This window comes from Podarcis tiliguerta (assembly GCF_965153285.1).
Source record: "Podarcis tiliguerta genome assembly, chromosome: 2".
NCBI lineage: Eukaryota > Metazoa > Chordata > Lepidosauria > Squamata > Lacertidae > Podarcis > Podarcis tiliguerta.
In genome coordinates this window covers 94,901,856-94,920,843 of record NC_139535.1, presented here as the reverse complement: position 1 = coordinate 94,920,843, position 18,988 = coordinate 94,901,856, and the positions used below count along the sequence as shown (strand labels likewise).

Genomic DNA, 18,988 nt, shown 5'->3' with positions numbered 1-18,988 from the left:
TATAGAATAGGATATAGTTTCTCCAGAGAGGTTGTAGAGTAGCCATAATAGGTTTGCTGGCTTGTAATCTCTGTTTTCACTGCCTGCTGAAAGGCATACAGAGAGGGGATAGGTAAGATTCCTACCAGAATATGTTCCCTAAATCTTGCCACTGCAGAGGAACACACCTTAGGAATGTTGGTTTTGGGAAGGGTGGGGGAAGCCGGTTGTTGGGCTGAAAATGCTTTCCAGGTACATTTCAGAAACCGGCTTTGAGAATGGGCTACAGGAAGCTAATGGATGGAATTCCACAAGAACTTTCCACAACACATGGAGACCAGATCCTGAAAGGAAGCTGTTCCGCTGCAACACTCTTCTTCTTTCTCTGTGCATATTTGGAGGGTGTGTCGGAGGAAGAGAGACAGTACTGATGGAACAGGATGCAGCCGGAGGAGAATCAGGGACAGTGAGAATGAGGAGGAAGGGTATGACGTAAGCAAGAGAAATCCAAGCACAAATGGTCTCCCTGTCCTTCATACCAGGTGCAAACCCTGCTCTGAGGAATTAAATAGTATATCATAACAGGATGAAATAGACTCAGAGTCCTGTAGTGATTTCATGCTCTTTATTGCAGCTTGTAAAACAGTGACTGAATTTCCCCACCAATTTCCCCAGGCTTTTATATACATTATTTACACAATGAGTCCCATCTGATTGGCTGATTCTGCTTCCCTCCTGGAGCCTGATAGGTCTTTTCCTGCAGGCCAATCAGTTGTTGCATTCTACGATCCTACCAGCCTAATAGGCTGATTAACTTCCTCCTGGAGCCTGATTGGTCTTTTCCTGCAAGCCAATCAGTTGTTGCATTCTAGGATCCTACTTGCCTATTGTTCTAGGATCCAAGCTTAGTACGTAACACCCCTCCCCTCTAAGTTCCCGTTGCGCTCGGAAGGTTATTCTGGATTCATAGTTTGCAGCAGATCATGAGCAAAATCCCTTTTGTCTCTGATGATAGGAGAGCAAATATGTTTCCTCCCTCTCACTGGAATCCCGAGTCCTAGCAAGGGCAATGCCTGCCAGAAGCTTAGCGGTCAGTAATAAGCTTCCTACTTCAATCACAATCAGAAGCACACAATACAAGCCAATCACTCCTGCATGATTATTAAGCCATCTGCTCAGCTGGGGAACGCAGCCTCCGAGATAGACGGTGCTTTGGGCCACAAACTCCTCCAGGGCCAGGGTGCCAAAGCCACACTGGGAATTCGGGATGGTACCGTTTTCCAGCGGATCCAGGCAGCAGGAAGCTGGGACGCCGCAGGCTTGCACGCCTGGAGAACTGCAGTTAAAATATCTGGAATGTGATAACAGGAAGAATCATTTCATCTGCTGCTAAGGCACAGAGGCTCTCCGCCTCTTCCAGCACACCCACTCCGTTTTCTGCATGTGAATGCAGAAGATATCCAGGCAAAGGATGGCATTCCTGCTGGTAAGGACGGTCTGCACATGGATTCACTAACTTGACCAGGACCAATGCATGCAGAGGCGTACTTTGCAAAGGGAAACTGCACACCCGGCACTGTGTGCACAGTGTGATCCATGCGTAATTGACTTCAGGCATGCGTTGCTGAATGGATGGACGGCAGCAGCAGGTTTGACACTGCCTGTTAGGGTTTGAGCTCACAGCAATTCTTGAATGGAAGACCGGAGAGGTGGCAGGTGTGGATTCAAGCTGTGCACCACTTACCAGCTCACACCAAAGGAGGGGAGCACAGAGAGAGACCAGATGCAGCAGCTAAGGAAGCTTCTTAACAAGAACAAGCCAGAGCAGCTCATACAATACTTCCTGCCAGTTTTAAAGCCAATTGTGCCAATTATCAGTGCGTGTGCACATGCAGGTCCTGAGTAAATACGTTAAATATGCACATGAACGTTGCCTTTGAACAAAAGATGAGACTAAACTGACACAGCCTTAGAAACTGTCCAGCACTTCTTGCATTTACAGACAATAACATGGCACAATATGCTTTTATAAAGAAAGGGCAAAAAAACCCCACAAAAATTGCAAGCTTGTTATTGTACTTATCCTAAACTTAACCTACAAACCTCAATGTTTGTAAGGTTTTTTTCTGTTGTCTTTTTACATGGCTGTATCTTAACAACTGTTATTTTTCCCCCCCCATCTTATTTTACCTTGTGCACTTATGATTTTATACTAGGTACAATTCCTTTTTCAATGAAGAATTGTGTGTATGGAAACATGAAGGAGATGAATATTAGCAGCACAGAAACCATAGACAAGATTTTCTGTGGCTGTGAGGTTTCCTTGCATATTCTGGAGCCGATCCAGAGAAAATTAGTCATGCTTAGTTATTCACAAGCAACATGTCCCACTGATTTTAGTGTGGCTAAACTGCTTATGGACTGGGGCCTCTCTCAGCATGATTCTGGTTAGAAATGAACTCAATTAGGTCTCTTAAAATGAAAGCAAGCAAGAGGATCAACCCAGATTAGTAGCCCAGGTGAAACCCAAGTAAAATGTGAATACCATGCTGGTGAAACAAGATGGGCATTGATCAATCACACACTGTCTTCCTAGGCTTCCCAGGCTTCTTGCAGGCATTACGTGAGGAGAACACAATATAGTTTTGTTTCAATCACATAAAGTGTAGATGAAAATAATAATAATAATATAATAATTTATTATTTGTACCCCGCCCATCTGGCTGGGTTTCCCTAGCAACTCTGGGCGGCTTCCAACAAAGATTAAAAATACATTAAAATGTCACACATTAAACACTTCCCTGAACAGGGCTGCCTTCAGATGTCTTCTAAATGTCAGGTAGTTGTTTATCTCTTTGACATCTGATGGGAGGGCGTTCCACAGGGCGGGTGCCATTACCGAGAAGGCCCTCTGCCTGGTTCCCTGTAGCTTTGCTTCTTGCAATGAGGGAACTGCCAGAAGGCCCTCGGTGCTGGACCTCAGTGTCCGGGCAAAACAATGGGGGTGGAGACGCTCCTTCAGGTATACTGGGCCAAGGCCATTTAGGGCTTTAAAGGTCAACACCAACACTTTGAATTGTTGAAAACAGATGGCATTATTAGCAATTTTGATTGATGGGTGATGATGACGATGATTGGGCTACATTGCGCTGTGCTGTGCTGCTGTTCTCCCACCTTTCCTAGGTGTTAACAGAACAGGGCAAGGGGAATTCTCCAAGTAGGCTCATACTCACAAATTTGTTTTCCAGTCTAGGTAGGATTCCACCCCACAGCACTGCAGGCCCATCTGAATTTCATCCATGATGAATTTGAGATCTGGGTCATCCTGGTATCGTAACACGGCCACTGTGAGGGACTCTTGCAAGGAGGTCTTGATTTGGCGTCTCAGAGAAAAGAAAACGATTCCACCCAGAGTTTCCAGGATCACAAACATCATGATTCCTCCCGTGAAAAGCTTCAAGAGGCAGGTGTTTTCAAAGAGGGCTCCTAGGCAGCCCAGGAGAGAGATTGTGCTGGCTACAAGACCCGCTAACACAAAAAAGAGCATGGGGTCGCTGCCCAAATAAGTTATGCGCTCACTTGCCAGTGACTCTTTGTCGGAGAGACCCCAGATCCCGATGGCCAAAATGAGCAATCCTGTAATGGAGAAGGCTAGATTCCAAACAAAGGTCAAGTATTTAACACAGTGGCTAAGTGAATCCAGAGGGTGATGGGAAGATGGGCAGAGGCGCCATTTTCTTGTCCGTTTCCTAAGATGCCATGCTTTTCGTCCTCTGCTGGGATTCAGCAGGGAGCCCTGTGCATTAGAGGGGCAAAATATGTCCACTTTGTCCGCCTAAACAAAGAAGAGAACCGAAGAAAACGTAGACCAAGCGTCAGAGATGAGGAACAAAACCAAAAATGGAGGTACAGTAAGCATTCCCTTCTCAGAATATCCTGTTGTATAACTGAAGGCCTTTGGCATAACAGTAGGGTAGAGAGCAGAGGACAGGACAGAAAATAGATTTTTGATCGACTTATATGGCAGGGGGGAATAATACATTATGGCTGGGTTATCATCTAGTCAGCAAAGACTTGATTCCCTGTGGCTTTACTTTATAAGACAGCTGGAGGCAGAAGCATAGATTAAGGGAAGATCCACACCATGCATTTAAAGTACAGTGGTACCTCGGGTTACATACGCTTCAGGTTACATATGCTTCAGGTTACAGACTCTGCTAACCCAGAAATATTACCTCGGGTTAAGAACTTTGCTTCAGGATGAGAACAGAAATCGTGCTCCGGCAGCAGCGGGAAGCCCCCTTAAAGTGGTGCTTCAGGTTAAGAACAGTTTCAGGTTAAGAACGGACCTCCGGAACGAATTAAGTACTTAACCCAAGGTACCACTGTACATTCAATGAACATTTAATATATACGACTCCCCTCAGAGAATCCTGGGAACTGTAGTTTACCCCTCACAGAGCTGCAATGTAATAATCTACAGTCCCCAAGATTCTTTGGGGGAGGCGGAAGCCATTTGTTTTAAATTATGACGGGGAACTGCCTTATGCGTAGTGATGACAGAGGTTTCTGACGTATCACTGCTGAGCTATAGTGGGCAGAGGGCAACGTTATGGGGAAATCTGATGGGAAGGACAAAGCATATGTGATCCATTCAAGAGAGAGAAGAGGCCATTTAAAATGACTGAGGGAAGTGGCAGGCAAAGTGATTAATGGTGTGATTGAACTTGGAATAGAATAAAAGGTACATATGTAAGACCAAGGAACGTCAAATTGTCATTTTAAGGCATTCTTCTTAGTAGACATGCTAATACATAGTCTTAAGTATATTTCATTAGAAGAAAGTCTGACAGAACTCAGGGGACTTACTTCAACGTAAACTTATTTAGGATTATTCTTAATATTTTCATATTGATGACCATACAACATGATGGACTAGGGAAAAATTTGGTCTCTGCAGAATTAGGTCAACAGTCTGTCTTTCTTTCTTTCTTTCTTTCTTTCTTTTCTTTCCCCCTCTCTCTCTCTCTCCCCACATGCTATTAGAAAATCTCATTTGTTTTCCCCTCCACACAAATGGGAAAACAATGCCATATATAGAGGACTAAAGATCTCCAAAGACAAGGGTAAACTCAGAAACAATATACAAATCATAATGATTACCTTTGGTAGCAATGCACTAGTTTCATCAACTTCCATCTTCTTGTCCTGCAAATATAGTCCTGGCAAAAAAGGATTTAAAAATGCAGCAAGTTTCTCTTTCATATTTCTAAAGCCGTAAAAGCAATTAATTGGATATCATTCTGCCCTTCTCCTGGCTAACCTAGCGAGAAAGCTGCAAATGTTATGCACTGCATAGGGGGAGGGAGTTTCAGGGCAGACCCCGCTACAGTCATACTTGTATCATGTGAGAAATCACATTTCCTGGCTCAAAGAGGCCACCTTTGTGTTGCTTATGAATTATCCACTAAGTAGTTATATGTTCCATGATATAATTAATACCACACAACTGAATGCATTTCATACACATACACATATATAATATTCAGACTTACAAAGATAAGGGTTGCTGCTGCACTGTAGCCTTCCACGACAGATAAAATTGCAAGATCAAAATGAGATTCACTTTACCCTGAAAATTAGCTATGTCCTTATTTGGCACAAACTCTTAACTGTACCACCAAACAGGAGACACACTGAACATCAAAAAGAGCATCAAAGCATCACAATTTTACATTCTGCAGAATCTGTAACATATGGATTCAAATTCAAATTCAGTCATAGATCTGCTGAGCGGCCATAAAGAAATTCCAAACGCTGGCTTCCCATCTGTAAAATAGAAATGTGACAGATCAGAGGTGCCAACTTGAATAAAATATGGGGGGGGGGGTGCAAGCTGATAAGCCCCACCCTACATAATCGATCACATGACATTTGAATACCAATGCCCATGAACTGGTGTGGGAGGGTATCAACCCCCCTTCATACGCCCCTGTGCGTGGGGCGCTGGCACCCCTTTTGGTTGGCGCTGTGAGTCCATGTGTTCCACAACTGTTCTAAAGGTTTTAAAGGTAAACAACTATTTCCTTAAAACAAGCCAACAACTTTGGGCCCCCCCCCTAAAAAAAGGTCGACAACTCTGGGCAACTTAGGGGCGCCGGGTGGATCTTTGTACCCCGGTGCCACATATGCTGAAGATGGCCCTGTGAAATGAGCTCAGTAGAAGGCAGTTCTCTCTTCCTCTTCTGCTTAGAGTGTCTCCTTCTTTCCTCTTTACAGACTGTAGTTTCAAGGATGGGACTGGGGCAATGATAAGAAGATTGTCACCTCCACTTGGGTTGACTGTGTGTTATAAGACGGTCTCCTCATACTGCAGGGTCTTCCATTTTACAGAGTGTACATCCAAGAAGGGGAGGGGAGGGAAAGTGCTCTGCTGCAGAAATTCCTTTAGCTAATGGGGCCTCCTGCTGCCGCTGCATGATTTTTGTTCTCATCCTGAAGCAAAGTTCTTAAACTGAGGTAATATTTCTGGGTTAGCGGAGTCTGTAACCTGAAGCGTATGCAACCTGCAGCATATGTAACCCGAGGTACCACTGTATGTGTGTGTGTATATATATATATATATATATATATATATGTGTGTGTGTGTGTGTGTAAATCGCTTTGGTTCATGCAATGCCGGTCTGTGAATAGAACCAATGTTACATATGATTATATGTATAGACACACACACACACGTGTCGTGTGTGTGTGTGTGTGTGTAACAAAAATCCTAGAACAAGCACTGGGATTGCTATCGCTAGTTAAAACAGTTTCCCAGTCTGCCATAAGCCATGCTCAGGCAGGAGAAGGGAAAGCATGAATGAATTGCGACTGGAGAGAGCAGCTTCCAGAGGACATTTTGCAGCAACTCCGCGCATTACAAGACTTGGGAAGCACAACTGCATTGAAACTTAACGACGAAACAAAACTTGCCAGGCGGCTTGCTACCTTTCTAAGAAACTTATCTTCATAAATAAATAAATAAATAAAACACCTTCTGGCGGGGCGTGTCACGTGCGCGGCGTAGAATCCGCGTGGAACCTAGGATCTCTCTTGTGAGAGACAAGACAGAGAGTCCTGAGTGGGCGGAGCCTAAGCGCAAAAGAAGAGGAAGAAGGGACGGGGGGAGAGCAGCGCCCGCCTTCGACGCCGGACCGTTTCTCTCCCGGAACCTTGTTGCCTCCGCTTGCGTTACTGGGCCGGGAACGGTGACGCGGCACTATTGGCGGTGCACAAGCTGGCTACCAGGCAGGAGGCGGCGCTACCGGTGCCGGGGCAGGACGCGGGGTCGGGAGCGGTTGCGAGGACATGGCGGAGACTATTGTAAGTTGGGCTTGAGGTGGGGGGGGTGAGAAGAGAAGGGGGCACGTGGGGTGACCTGTCGTCGTCCTATTCCCCCCCCCCCAGACAGCCCTGGGTTGCCCCGGGTTCCCCCGACGTGAGGCCTGTGAGGGAACAGGAGGCGCCGCCGCTCCCTCCCTCCCTCTTTGTCATGGTGAGGGAGGCGGCGAGTCTTGGGAGCGCCCCCCCCGCCTCGCCCTGCCCCTGGATCCCCACCCCAGTGGGGGGTGGCGGCATTGGCCAACTGGGTCTGATTCCCCTCCAGTCTCTCCATGCAGGTTCTGGGAAGGAGGCGGAAGAATGATTTCTCCGGGGGGGATTCCTCGGCCCTTCTTTTTGAGAAGGGGGGGGGCGGCCTGGGCATACTGGCACTGGCAGTCGCTTGTGTCCGACCTCCCCCACCCCCCAAAAATAACCACAACAACTTGGAAGTATCAAGCGATCCCTCTTGTGCTTTCACCAAAGGGAGGAGGAGTGCGGAAAAGACGGGGCACCGCAGGGCTAAGCCGCTTTAATCTCAATTTCTTCTCTCCACCCCCCAAAGGGAGAACAGCGGGAGCTGCAGTTCCCGAGGTTGGGAGGAGGGGCTGCGAACTAAGAATTCCCAGCAGAGCACCAAACTACAATTCCCAGAGTCCTCTAGGTGAAACCATGACACTTCAGCTAGCATAAAACTAAAAAAAACAGCATGCATATGCCTAGTTAGTCGACCTTAACTGCTGTCAAAAACCCATGGAAGTGGGGAGCATGTGTGGCCAATGTGCAACCCATGTGAACATAGTTTCTGCGACAGCAACTATTTTTTGTTTTTTTTTGCCTTCAGTTTAGTGATCATTTTATTTCTCAGTGTCCAGGTTCAGTTGCTATTTTTTCAAGATCGATGTGCTGTTGGGCTATTTGGCGGCCTGCCTAAAATGCATTATGTCTTGTGTGTGTGCATGCGTGCAAGTGTGGGCATAGGGGTGAGTGGGACCCTTAATATTTTTCAGAATTAAGTAGGAGGCTAGCTCACAGGCTGTAATTGTAATTCTGTGCCTTGTGAGATCAGTAACTTTTAATGTATGGTCATAAATAGCTGAGTTATTTTCCACTTGAAGCTTTAGATGCATTTATATCCATCTGACAATACCCAGTTAGGTTGGGTACAAGGCAAAAAAAACCCCAACCCCTGGATTTAACTTGTAGAAAATTCATAAGCGTTCTTGGCTTAGCTCCAGTTGTAGAATGTCAGAGGATTATGTTCCTTACTGAATAAGGGAAACTTAGTTCATGCTAGAATGTGGGAATACTCCAGCGGTTGCCTTACATTAAGTTGTTTTTGTGAAGAAGCCTTCACATTGTTTTTCTCTGTCCATGTGGACAAGGTGAGAAATTAATCCCTTCAAATATAAGTTGAGTTAAGGCACTTTTTAATGGGACGAAGGAAGAAAATTTAGGGTATTATTTGAGGCATTTGAGAAAGAACAGATTTATCATAATGCCATATGCAACATAGGAAGCTCTCTTGCACCGGGACAGTCTATACTAGGCAAGTATAATCTACTCTTAATTGGCAGCAACTTTGCAGCATCTTAGACAAAAACCTCTCATGTTACTTGCTACTTGACCATTTTTTAATTGGAGATACTACAAACGAAATGCAGGACATTCTGTGTGCAAAGCGTGTGCTCTACTTGTGTGCTCCACCTCCTTCCTATAGATGTTTGAAGACTGATTGTTCCATAAGAGCACACACGTCTGAAGTTTGAATTACATATAGTGTGGGTGTATCTCTCCCTATAGTGCATAGAGATTAATATCACATAGGCATGAACACATAATCATGAGAAACCATGGGCAGCTTGAAATGCTGCCTTTTGAATTATTAGGTCACTAGTACTCAGTTTTCTCAACAGCCTAGTCCTGTGAAGATTCAGGTGTATGTAACTGCATAGGATCGGACAGCACAAGTTATAGTAATGTGCGTGTGTTAGCTAGACGTAGCTTATGCCAATGTTAACAAATTGTTGCCAGTATCTGTGATAATCTTGACCATATGTATCAATATTCATTAATTGTCCATACAAGTAAACGAGGCAGGGGCTTATTTGGACATTTTTGGCATGCAGTCAGAGCCTTCAGTCTCCAGAGCGAGACTGTGGTGTGGTTTTAATGGCATTCTAGTTAAACCTGTTTTTGGTAGGGTTAGATCATCCACTTTGATTGTAGCTAAACGGAATGTAAATGCCACTGTTTAACCTGCTTAAGAGGTAGGTTGTTTATGTAGTATTCTTTGTGGCAATTAAATGCCCCACTTGGTTGCTGACACCTGGTTTTCAGTGTAAACCAAGTTTTAGCAGTAGAACTGAGTCAGCATAGTTTTCTGTAGGAAGTGCAAATCACATGAAAGACTTGACAGACAATAGTTTTGGGGAAATGCTCTTGCTGGGGCTTCTCTCAAAATTATCTGTCCTTGCCTGTCTAGGAAACAGGGTAGTTTCCCTGCTTGTAAAGGATTCTAATGCATGTCACTATTATAAGATTCTGACTTACAGGTGGCTTTTAATATTGACAGGTTTCTTGGTTGATATTCTCTGTACTTTGGGCCATCTGCTGAGGCAGCTTATCTGCCTATCATCATCATCTGGACACTGCAACCTTTCAGTTTCAAAAACCTTTAAGGTTACTTTTCTAAAGCTACACAGCAAGCATTTTAAAAGTGTCTTCTAATAGTCTTTCATGTTTGTTACCACGATAGAGGAATACTACAGTTTCAGAGTAATTATGGACAAATGCTGTATACTGTATTATTCAGATCCATTTTTCTCTCTATGTGTGATTGGCGTGTTAACACCCACAAGGTGAGTGCTGGTTGCTATTCTGTGTGCCATCTACACCAATGGATGGAGCTTTGGGGAACGTATCCTGCCTTTCGGACAGGGGCTTTCCACTCAAATCATTATTTGCCTGCCTCTGCTACTTGTTTCTAATTTGGGCATGCACTTTCTGTACTGCATGTGCACACTTTGGGAGGGGGGAAAATAATCACGGAAGTGCACCGGAGCAAACATTACTAGCTCTCAGTTGTCATATGTCCCAATAAATTAAATATAGGCTTTCACTTTTTTGGAAGGTGGGATGCAGGGTTATACATTCCCATTTAGTTTTAATTTGAGAATATAGGGAGGCCTTGAACATAAGTGGCATTTAGCTATGTTAAACTGCTAATTGATTCGAAGGACAAGGTGGGGTGTGTCAATAAAAAACAAAACAAAATCCCGTATCCATAAGATGCACAACTGCACATTACTCCCCTCCAAAAAAAAGTACTGCAGCATGGAATACTGGACATTCCGATAAAGAGGTCTTACCTAATTCTGTGTAATTCTCTTAAAAATAAATAAGGTATTGATTTTACATGTACAAAAAAGAAAATACAAGCTAACATCGATTAACAGTGTTTACATATGGTAGGTGCATCAGTGGGATGGAGCAGGCTGACTCAATAGTTACTTTTTTTTTTTTAAAAAAAAAAGAAAGATCCCAGTGTATTTACCATGATCTCAGAAGTAATTCCCACATTTACTGTGTGAAAATAGTGAGCGAATTGATCCTGCAAACTGTGTGTGCCTTCAGCATGGCAGTCAGAGGGAACAGAGGTCTTTCATTTAGGCTGGTGGAAGCATAACAGTTAAGTTGTGCCAATGAGCAAATGGAAAATATGGGTTTGGTCACCATGGACTGCTTAGACACATGACAAACCACCCATCCAAAAATGCACCAGTGAGCTTCCACACCAGCAATGACTGCAGTTTTTTTAACTGGCTATTTTTACTTACTGAATTTTCCATGGTAAGGGAATATCTGGATTCAACAAAGAAAAAGTATAGGCTGGCATTTTGATGGCAGCAGTGACATGTGGATGCTGTGAAAAGGTATGAGCACCAATTCCCCCAGTAAATTCCCATCTGGAAACACCCACAAGTTTGAAGGTGGTTTTTCAAATGGAAAAGAAAAGACCTATTGCATGATGTTGAAATTCAAAGGGGTTGGGCCTGGAATTAATAGCGTGACTTGGTCTTAGTATTAGTCATCCTGCTTTCACTCTAGAGTGGAATACTACAGAGAGTCACTGCATGTTTACTGTCAAGTAAGTTATATTGAATTCAGTGGGGCTTGCTCCCAGGCAACATCCTGCTTTGTCATGTTGGATTTTGTTAGGTAATAAAAGCAAACATCAGAAAAATTGAATGTTAAAACAGTGTTACAAAACCACATTATGTTTATATACTTAAAACTCATAGAAAGTATCAAGGTGGTGCAAAACAGTATGTGCCAGTACAATAAAAGATAAAACACTATTCAAACAATGCAAGATACATGCCCTAACTGTATGTGTTCATTTAAAACATGGGCAGAACAATCTAAAGAGGGTGAATGAGGAAGCACCCAAGACAGAGGAACCACCAAATCCAAAGCCCTGTCAGGTTTATGCCAACATAATAAAAAGCAATGTTTGTTTCCTTTCCTCTTTCCCTTTCTGCAGTCTTTTAGAAGACAAATCCCTTCCATTGGTCCCAGTAGATGGGAAAATAAGTACCGTATTAGCCCGAATATAAGCTGCACCCGAATATAGTTATACCTCTAGTTACGTACTGCTCTGGTTTCGTAACTTTCAGGTTATGAACAGAGCAAACCTGGAAGTGTTTCCTTCCCGGTTCGCTGCACGTGCAGAAGTGTTCTGCGTGCTTTGTGCATGCACAGAAGCAATCTGCAGTAGCAGCCCTTTACTTATGGACTTTTCGGGGTGCAGGCGGCACCCTGGAATGGATCACGTTCGTAGGTAGAGGTACCACTGTATAAACCACACCTTTCAAATTGGAGGTGAAGAAAGAAGAAAACCCAAATATAAGCTGCTCCCTTCTTCACTGGCTGCATACTGGGTAGGGTGGGAGAGCCGTGCTGTGTTGCCGGCAGCCTTTCCCCATCCTTCCTTCCTCGCTTTCTCCCTCCCTGGCCTTGGGGGAAGGGGAGACTTTGCCATGCTCCTGGAGCTGTTTGCCCCGCACTCCTGGCTGCATACTGTAAGGTCACGAATAGCAGCCGCACTTTATTCATGGTTGAAATTGGGGGTGGGTGGGAGGCTTATATTCTGGCCAATACGGTATATTGGAACCAGAGCCAATGTACTCACCCCATCCCTGTTCTCTGTGTGTTGGGAACAGAAGGAATTTGGATCCAGCGCTTCCCTCAACATGCTCACCTCCTACGTGATGGGGGACACAGCTGCAAAAATTTCCATGACTGCAGCATGGAGACATCCATGCTCCACCCACCAAGAGGCAGACCTCTTGCTCCACCCATGGAGAGGTAGATCCACAAAATCCTGTGACCCCTAGGTTACCTGGGATAGCTCTCCAGCTGAGGTTGCCCTTCATTTTTTCACAGGGCAAAATTGCAAAGGGATATCAGATTATTTTTCTTGACCTCTATGTATGAAAGCTTCAGAAGTGTAAAACAAGGCAGCAGTGCTTCAGGCCCAGGATTACCTTCCTAGGGACAATTACCTTGAGCTGTTGTTTTCCCAGAGTAGATAGCTGCCTTTCTTTTTCCATCTCAAGAGATTGCTCCATTGTTGCATGTCCCGTAGGACTTGCATGATTTAACGCACTGTACTGCTGTGGTGTTTGAACTCCAGCTGTGATTGGCCCTGCCGCCATGTGCAGTGGTCAGAAATGATGGAAGTTGTAGTTCATCAGCATCTGGAAGGCCAGTTTCCCCACCCCTGTGCTAAAATGAGAGCCACTGGCAGTTAATGATGCTACTTGATGTAATTTTTTTTCTGCTAAGAGAACAGCCTGAAAACTCATGAATGTTTATTGCTGAGCTTGTAGATAATTCCTGCTGTTTTTGATTTGTAAACTCAGTCTCTGTCAGGAAAATAACTTAGAAACCTATTATTGTGTGTCTTTAAAAAAGATAATATGAAAATGCTTTAGATTTTACTATTCCACTTATTCCTCTTCCTGCCAGTTATATGTTCCTGCATTAAATTTTGTATTAGTGTCCTCTTAAGGACTTACAGGCTGCATTTGTGCTGGTTTATTTCCTACATTTAAAAGCCAGTTCTCTATGTTCAGCCTCTTTTGCCCCCAAACTCAGAACTTCACAGTTTTATTTTATTTCTAATTTTCTTCAAAACCTTTCCCATTCTTAATAGATAATTCGTGTCCAATCACCCGATGGAGTGAAACGCATCACAGCAACAAAGCGGGAAACTGCTGCAACGTTTCTGAAAAAGGTATTCTAGCTTGGCATATTCTTTGCTGTTCTTCTAAGGAAGCAACAATAGGGAACCTCTGTTTTCGCATCACAGCCAGTTTGTGCACCTGCTCTTTAGGATTTGGTTGGATTTACCCAGAAGCTTTCTTTGACGATGATTTAACATAATTAGAAGAGAATAGTGGTGGCTTTGTGGTTCAACACACATCACAGAAGAAGCTAATCTTTCCAAAATTAAACTCCAACAACCTTTGGTTGGAAACCCACATTTGAAACTTTTATCAAAGCCTAACCTTGGTATATTGTAAAATGTCACCAGTGCTGTTTCAATCAGAGGAGTATTTTTTAAAAAAACAAGAACCTTTTGATGGCAGAGGATCAGATGTAGTGGTTCAATACACCAGGCACTTACAAGCTTTACAAGTAGTGTGGTGGCCTCTGTGTTTATGCTTGCTTCTTTGGGGACTAGTGGGATTGATTTGTATGCTCATAAGCCAAAACAGTGACTGTAGTGCAAAATTCATCTGTTAGTTGGGAACCTCTTCCATAATTTAGTTGCCAAGCAAAATAAATCAGATGTCTTGAGGCAGCCTGAGTCTGAAGTCCAAAGCATCTATGGCAGGAATTGAGTTATATTGAATCCAGTGGAACTTGAGCAAAAATGGTTTCGGATTGGACTGTGTTATTATAACTTACTGTATGGCTGCCTTTTTAACTGAAATATAACCAAAGGGACGCGGGTGGCGCTGTGGGTTAAAGCCTCAGCGCCTAGGGCTTGCTGATTGAAAGGTCGGCGGTTCGAATCCCCGTGGCGGGGTGCGCCCCCGCTGTTCGGTCCCAGCGCCTGCCAACCTAGCAGTTCGAAAGCACCCCTGGGTGCAAGTAGATAAATAGGGACCGCTTACTAGCGGGAAGGTAAACGGTGTTTCCGTGTGCGGCTCTGGCTCGCCAGAGCAGCGATATCACGCTGGCCACGTGACCCGGAAGTGTCTTCGGACAGCGCTGGCCCTTGGCCTCTTTGAGTGAGATGGGCGCACAACCCTAGAGTCTGTCAAGACTAGCCCGTACGGGCAGGGGTACCTTTACCTTTATAACCAAAGTGGTATGCAACACAAACAATATTTCATTTCCAAACACTACTCAGCAATAAAATTTATGCTCAATATAAACTTCATAAAAACAGCCTAAAATTGCAATGCAACTGAAACCAAAACCATAAGTACTGTAATTCAGATTTTCACCTATATACACCTGCATACGTCAAAATTCAGGGAAGATCTTCCAGTAGGCAAGGACCCACAAATACACTTGCAAGTGCCCCATTTTTATTTATATTTTGCTCTATCAAGAGGGTCTCCACTGTTCTTGGAGAAGTATGAGCACAGTCCCAGGCTCCATGATGGCTCAGAAGCATGGAAGAATGGCAGAGGCTCTTTCTGAGACTGCCCTGAACCACAGTGATCATTGGAAAACCCTGAAATTTCTGGCTGCTTTCTCAGCACCTGAGGCTTACTGCAGTGGGGTTAAGCTCTTAGCCCTTTTTCAACAGGGGCTCTTCCCCACCCCCATTGTACTAAACTTTGTTTCCCACTGCCAATGGAACAAGTTCTCTTTATGGGAAGTGGCTAGCTGAAGCCCCATTGAAAGCAAATTCCTTAATCCAAGATTGGCCTTTCTTACACTGAGCTCAATTTTCAAAGTCAAATGGTTGATTCAGACTACTGTTTAATTTAGAACCATCTTATCAGCTCTAATGGGGTTTATGTGCATTTGCCAGAGTTGCAATAAGGTACTTTGCCTAATTACCTATACAACTAAACCACAGATTATGTTTCCACAGTAATTCCCATGTTCTTTTACCCATGAACAGGAAGAGTTGAAAGATCTTGGTGACATTTTTCTCTTCTAATCTGTATTCCACTTTCATTTAGAAATTTCCTTTACCAGGTTTAAGCAATTGGGGGTGCACCAATTGGGCTTGCCTGCTCCCTGTTTTCCGGAGTGAAAATTATTCCCTGAAATGGGCCTAACCCTGTTTCAGCATTGACTTCAACGTTAATTGCTGACAAGTGTAGCTTAATTTGAAATTTCCACCCATACAATGTCTACATAATATGTATTGTGGATTCTGTGAGTGTACATTTCAGATATTTCCGCTTCCATTTTTGTGTAATAAACTTCATGTGGAGATAACATCTGAGACTTGTGTTGTAGGGATAAACATACCGTAACTGTATGAGATTTCTGCTGTAGACATTATGTTCTCTTTTTTTTCTAGGTTGCAAAAGAATTTGGCTTCAGAAATAATGGATTTTCTGTGTACATCAATAGAAACAGGACTGGTGAGATCACATCATCTCCCAATAAGTCCCTCAACTTATTAAAAATCAAGTAAGTACTTTGCAAAAGACATGGAGCCACTGTTGGACTATAGTTGGCTCTGTTTCTGTTTGGGCAAGGCCAGTCAGATTTCTTGACAGTGCCTGTCTTGGCAACTGAACAAGAATACCCACTCTAATATTCCCTATGTGGTGTCGTCTGTCCTATTTATGTCTATGGGTTTAGATGAAGCAGATCTCTTGAATTGAGATTTTGAAAGAATTATGAGGTACTACTTAGTAACCTATTCTAATATGTTACAGTGCATTAATTCTTTTTTGACCCCAAAAATTGTTTTAATCCATTTCTTTCTTTGTTTACATGCACTTGGTCTGGAAAGGAGATGGGAGAGCTGGGCTGCTTCTGCTGCACAATTTTTCCTTGGACACCTAATTTGATGATACAGTGGTACCTTGGTTTTCGAACATCTCCGCCGACAAACATTTCGGTTTTCGAACACCGTAAATCCAGAAGTAAATGCTTTGGTTTTCAAACTCACCTTGGAAGTGGAACATGCCACATGGCTTCCATATTGAGTTTTCCGTATTGTGTTTTCAGTTTTTGAACATTTCAGAACTCGAACAGTCTTCCAGAACGGATTATGTTCGAAAACCGAGGTACCACTGTACTAGTTAAAATAAAATGGATTTTAGAATACTATATGCTCAATATCGTAAGAACCAAATTTGGAAGGTATGTTGCTTGCCCTCTAAGGGCAGTGCTGGATCTATTGGACCCTTCAGCTTGGATACAGACGCGGGGGTCCCGTTCCTGGCCCCATTGTGTGTTGGCGGAGCATGCATAAGCCCTGCCCCGTTCTGCCCTCTTCCAGATCTAAAAGGTACACACATGTTGTTGGCAGTCACGATAGCAATTGACAACAGTTAAAACAGTAATAATTATTATTCTGATAAAATTAAAATGGGGTAGAGCAGTAGCTGATTCCCAGCGAAACAAGGAAGTTCTCACTTGTTTGTAAAAAGCCAGCAGGGAGGAAGCTGTTTCATTTCCCTTGGATGGATGTTCTATTTAAGGGCAGGTGACTAATTGGCTCCTCTGTTAGCTTTTCCTTTTCTTTTTTAATTGCCTTTTGCTTTGGAACGAAAAAGCAGCTGAACAGCAGCCAGATGCACCTATGTTTTCTTTAATTGCATGAGCTCTAATGGATAAGTCTCCTGCTTGTAGGCTAATTTGTGGCTTAGCAATAAGTTTCCTAGCTGTTCCTGGTAGTTTGCAGAGTATGGCATGCAGTCTTCATGTTTTTTTTCCACTTAACATTACATCTAGTCTGACGCCTTGTGCATTCAGGTTTACATGGGTTGAATAATGAGCCCATTGGAAATCTGTGCTTACCCACTTTTGTTTAGAAATGTAGTAGAAGCAGCAACAGCAGTTATATTTTACCATCATCCTGGAACGATATTGTCAAGTAGGTAAACCATTTTACAGATAAAAGCAGAACACCAAAAAACATTGTTTTTAGTAATAAAACAATCCTATTGTAGCATCTCGGACTTCCTGACTGTAACTGTCTTCATTACAGTTAATATAATAAAGAATTAAAAATAAACCCAGAAAATAAAAATATTAATAATAAAGTAATTTCAGTGTCATTAAAGGAATTCCAAACTATACTATTGCCTTAGAGTCAGGAGTAATTTTGACTGCATTCAAAGAAAGAGTTTGCAGTAAATTAATTTTGTCTTTGACCCATCTCATCAGATCTCAGAAAAGACGTCAATTTTGACATTAAAATGAATTTCCAACCTTGATCCATTCATTGATATTAATTACTAAAGGGGACTTCCATTTCTGCACAAGCAGCATTATTCCAGGAACTGTCATGTTTGAAACTAATTCTGTATGTATTCTATTAGATATTTTGTGTAATTTAATCGTAATAATAATAGAATGGTATTTCATATCCCAATACACTGGTTGTTTTCTGAACTTTTTGCAGTAAGCTACATTTCCATCACATATGAAAATGGTCTCCTGGTTCCTTCCTACACCTCCAACACATTTTTGCATTGTTTCTATTTTGCTTAACATCACAGGACTTAAATACCAGCATTGCCTTACAGTAGTTTCCCCTTATTGTTATAGTCTATGAGAATCTCTGGCATAAAACCCAGACTCTCACGGAGATATTGCTACCAACACCTTGCACCACTAACCCAAGCACATTAGTTCACTTGCTCAAAAACAGTTGATATTTTCTGGATAGTAGCCTTTTCCAAGTGCACGTAGCTTCTTATTTTTTATTATTTTATCTAAATAGAGCACTCCTTCTCCAGTTCTTAAAGCTGTGGTCTGAGTCTGCTAAGCTTGGATGTTTCTGTTTAGGAGAAGAAAAGTTAGGCTTGGTGTAGCAAGGTTCTTTCCAGAACCCTGGCACAGAGCCGGCTCAGCTATTAGGCAGACTGAGGCGACTGCCTCAGGTGTCAGAAGCCCGCAAGGTGGCAGAAGAGAGTCTGGAACAGAAGAGACACTGGAAGCATTCAAAATTGTGCGAGATCTTGTTGAGCGTGCAAGATTTCAGCAAGATCTTTCCTGAAATTGGTGCTATTTATCTGCCAGCAGTGAAGGTGGCAGGGCAGGCAGAGAAGCAGCAGCAGCAGTAGTAGGTATGGTGTTGGCAGCAGGAGGGCAGGGCAAGATGACACTTCCTGCTTTGCCTCAAGCAGCAAAATGGGATGTGCTGCCCCTACCCTGGCGAATAGCCTTCCCCCTGTCTGCTGTTTTTGGTAGCCTATCAATAACGATAGAAGGGAATGTGCTGTTTAGAAGGAGAATCTGGAAAAGCTTTTATGTTTTCCATGGCTTCTCAGTTGTTCCATCCCTGATTGGGGAGGAGAGATGGGAACATCTTTAAAATGTAGCACAGGACAGAAGTTGAGTGATTGCGCTCTGTTGGCTCATCTTGGGGAAACTGCATCACCGAAAACCACGTCTTTAAAAAAGCAGCATCATTGATTGGCGTGAA

General features: G+C 43.3%; 2 protein-coding genes across 2 annotated transcripts in view; one reads left to right on the top strand and one right to left on the bottom strand.

The window, feature by feature from the left end:
- Positions 1 to 590: 590 nt before the first annotated feature.
- On the bottom strand, positions 591 to 5,319 carry TSPAN10 (tetraspanin 10). The gene is made up of 3 exons (XM_083427887.1): positions 5,143 to 5,319; positions 3,213 to 3,814; positions 591 to 1,330 (listed from the first exon to the last, which is right to left on the bottom strand). Exons 1-3 carry the CDS (start codon positions 5,242 to 5,244, stop codon positions 961 to 963), a joined length of 1,074 nt encoding a protein of 357 aa, XP_083284013.1. The 5' UTR covers positions 5,245 to 5,319; the 3' UTR covers positions 591 to 960.
- A 1,790-nt stretch (positions 5,320 to 7,109) lies between these two features.
- Positions 7,110 to 18,988, top strand: part of NPLOC4 (NPL4 homolog, ubiquitin recognition factor) — a 52,264-nt gene continuing 40,385 nt past the window's right edge. The window contains exons 1-3 of the mRNA XM_083427556.1: positions 7,110 to 7,344; positions 13,562 to 13,642; positions 15,902 to 16,014. Coding sequence (XP_083283682.1) covers positions 7,330 to 7,344; positions 13,562 to 13,642; positions 15,902 to 16,014 — 209 coding nt within the window. The 5' untranslated portion in view covers positions 7,110 to 7,329. The remainder of the gene's footprint in view (positions 7,345 to 13,561; positions 13,643 to 15,901; positions 16,015 to 18,988) is intronic.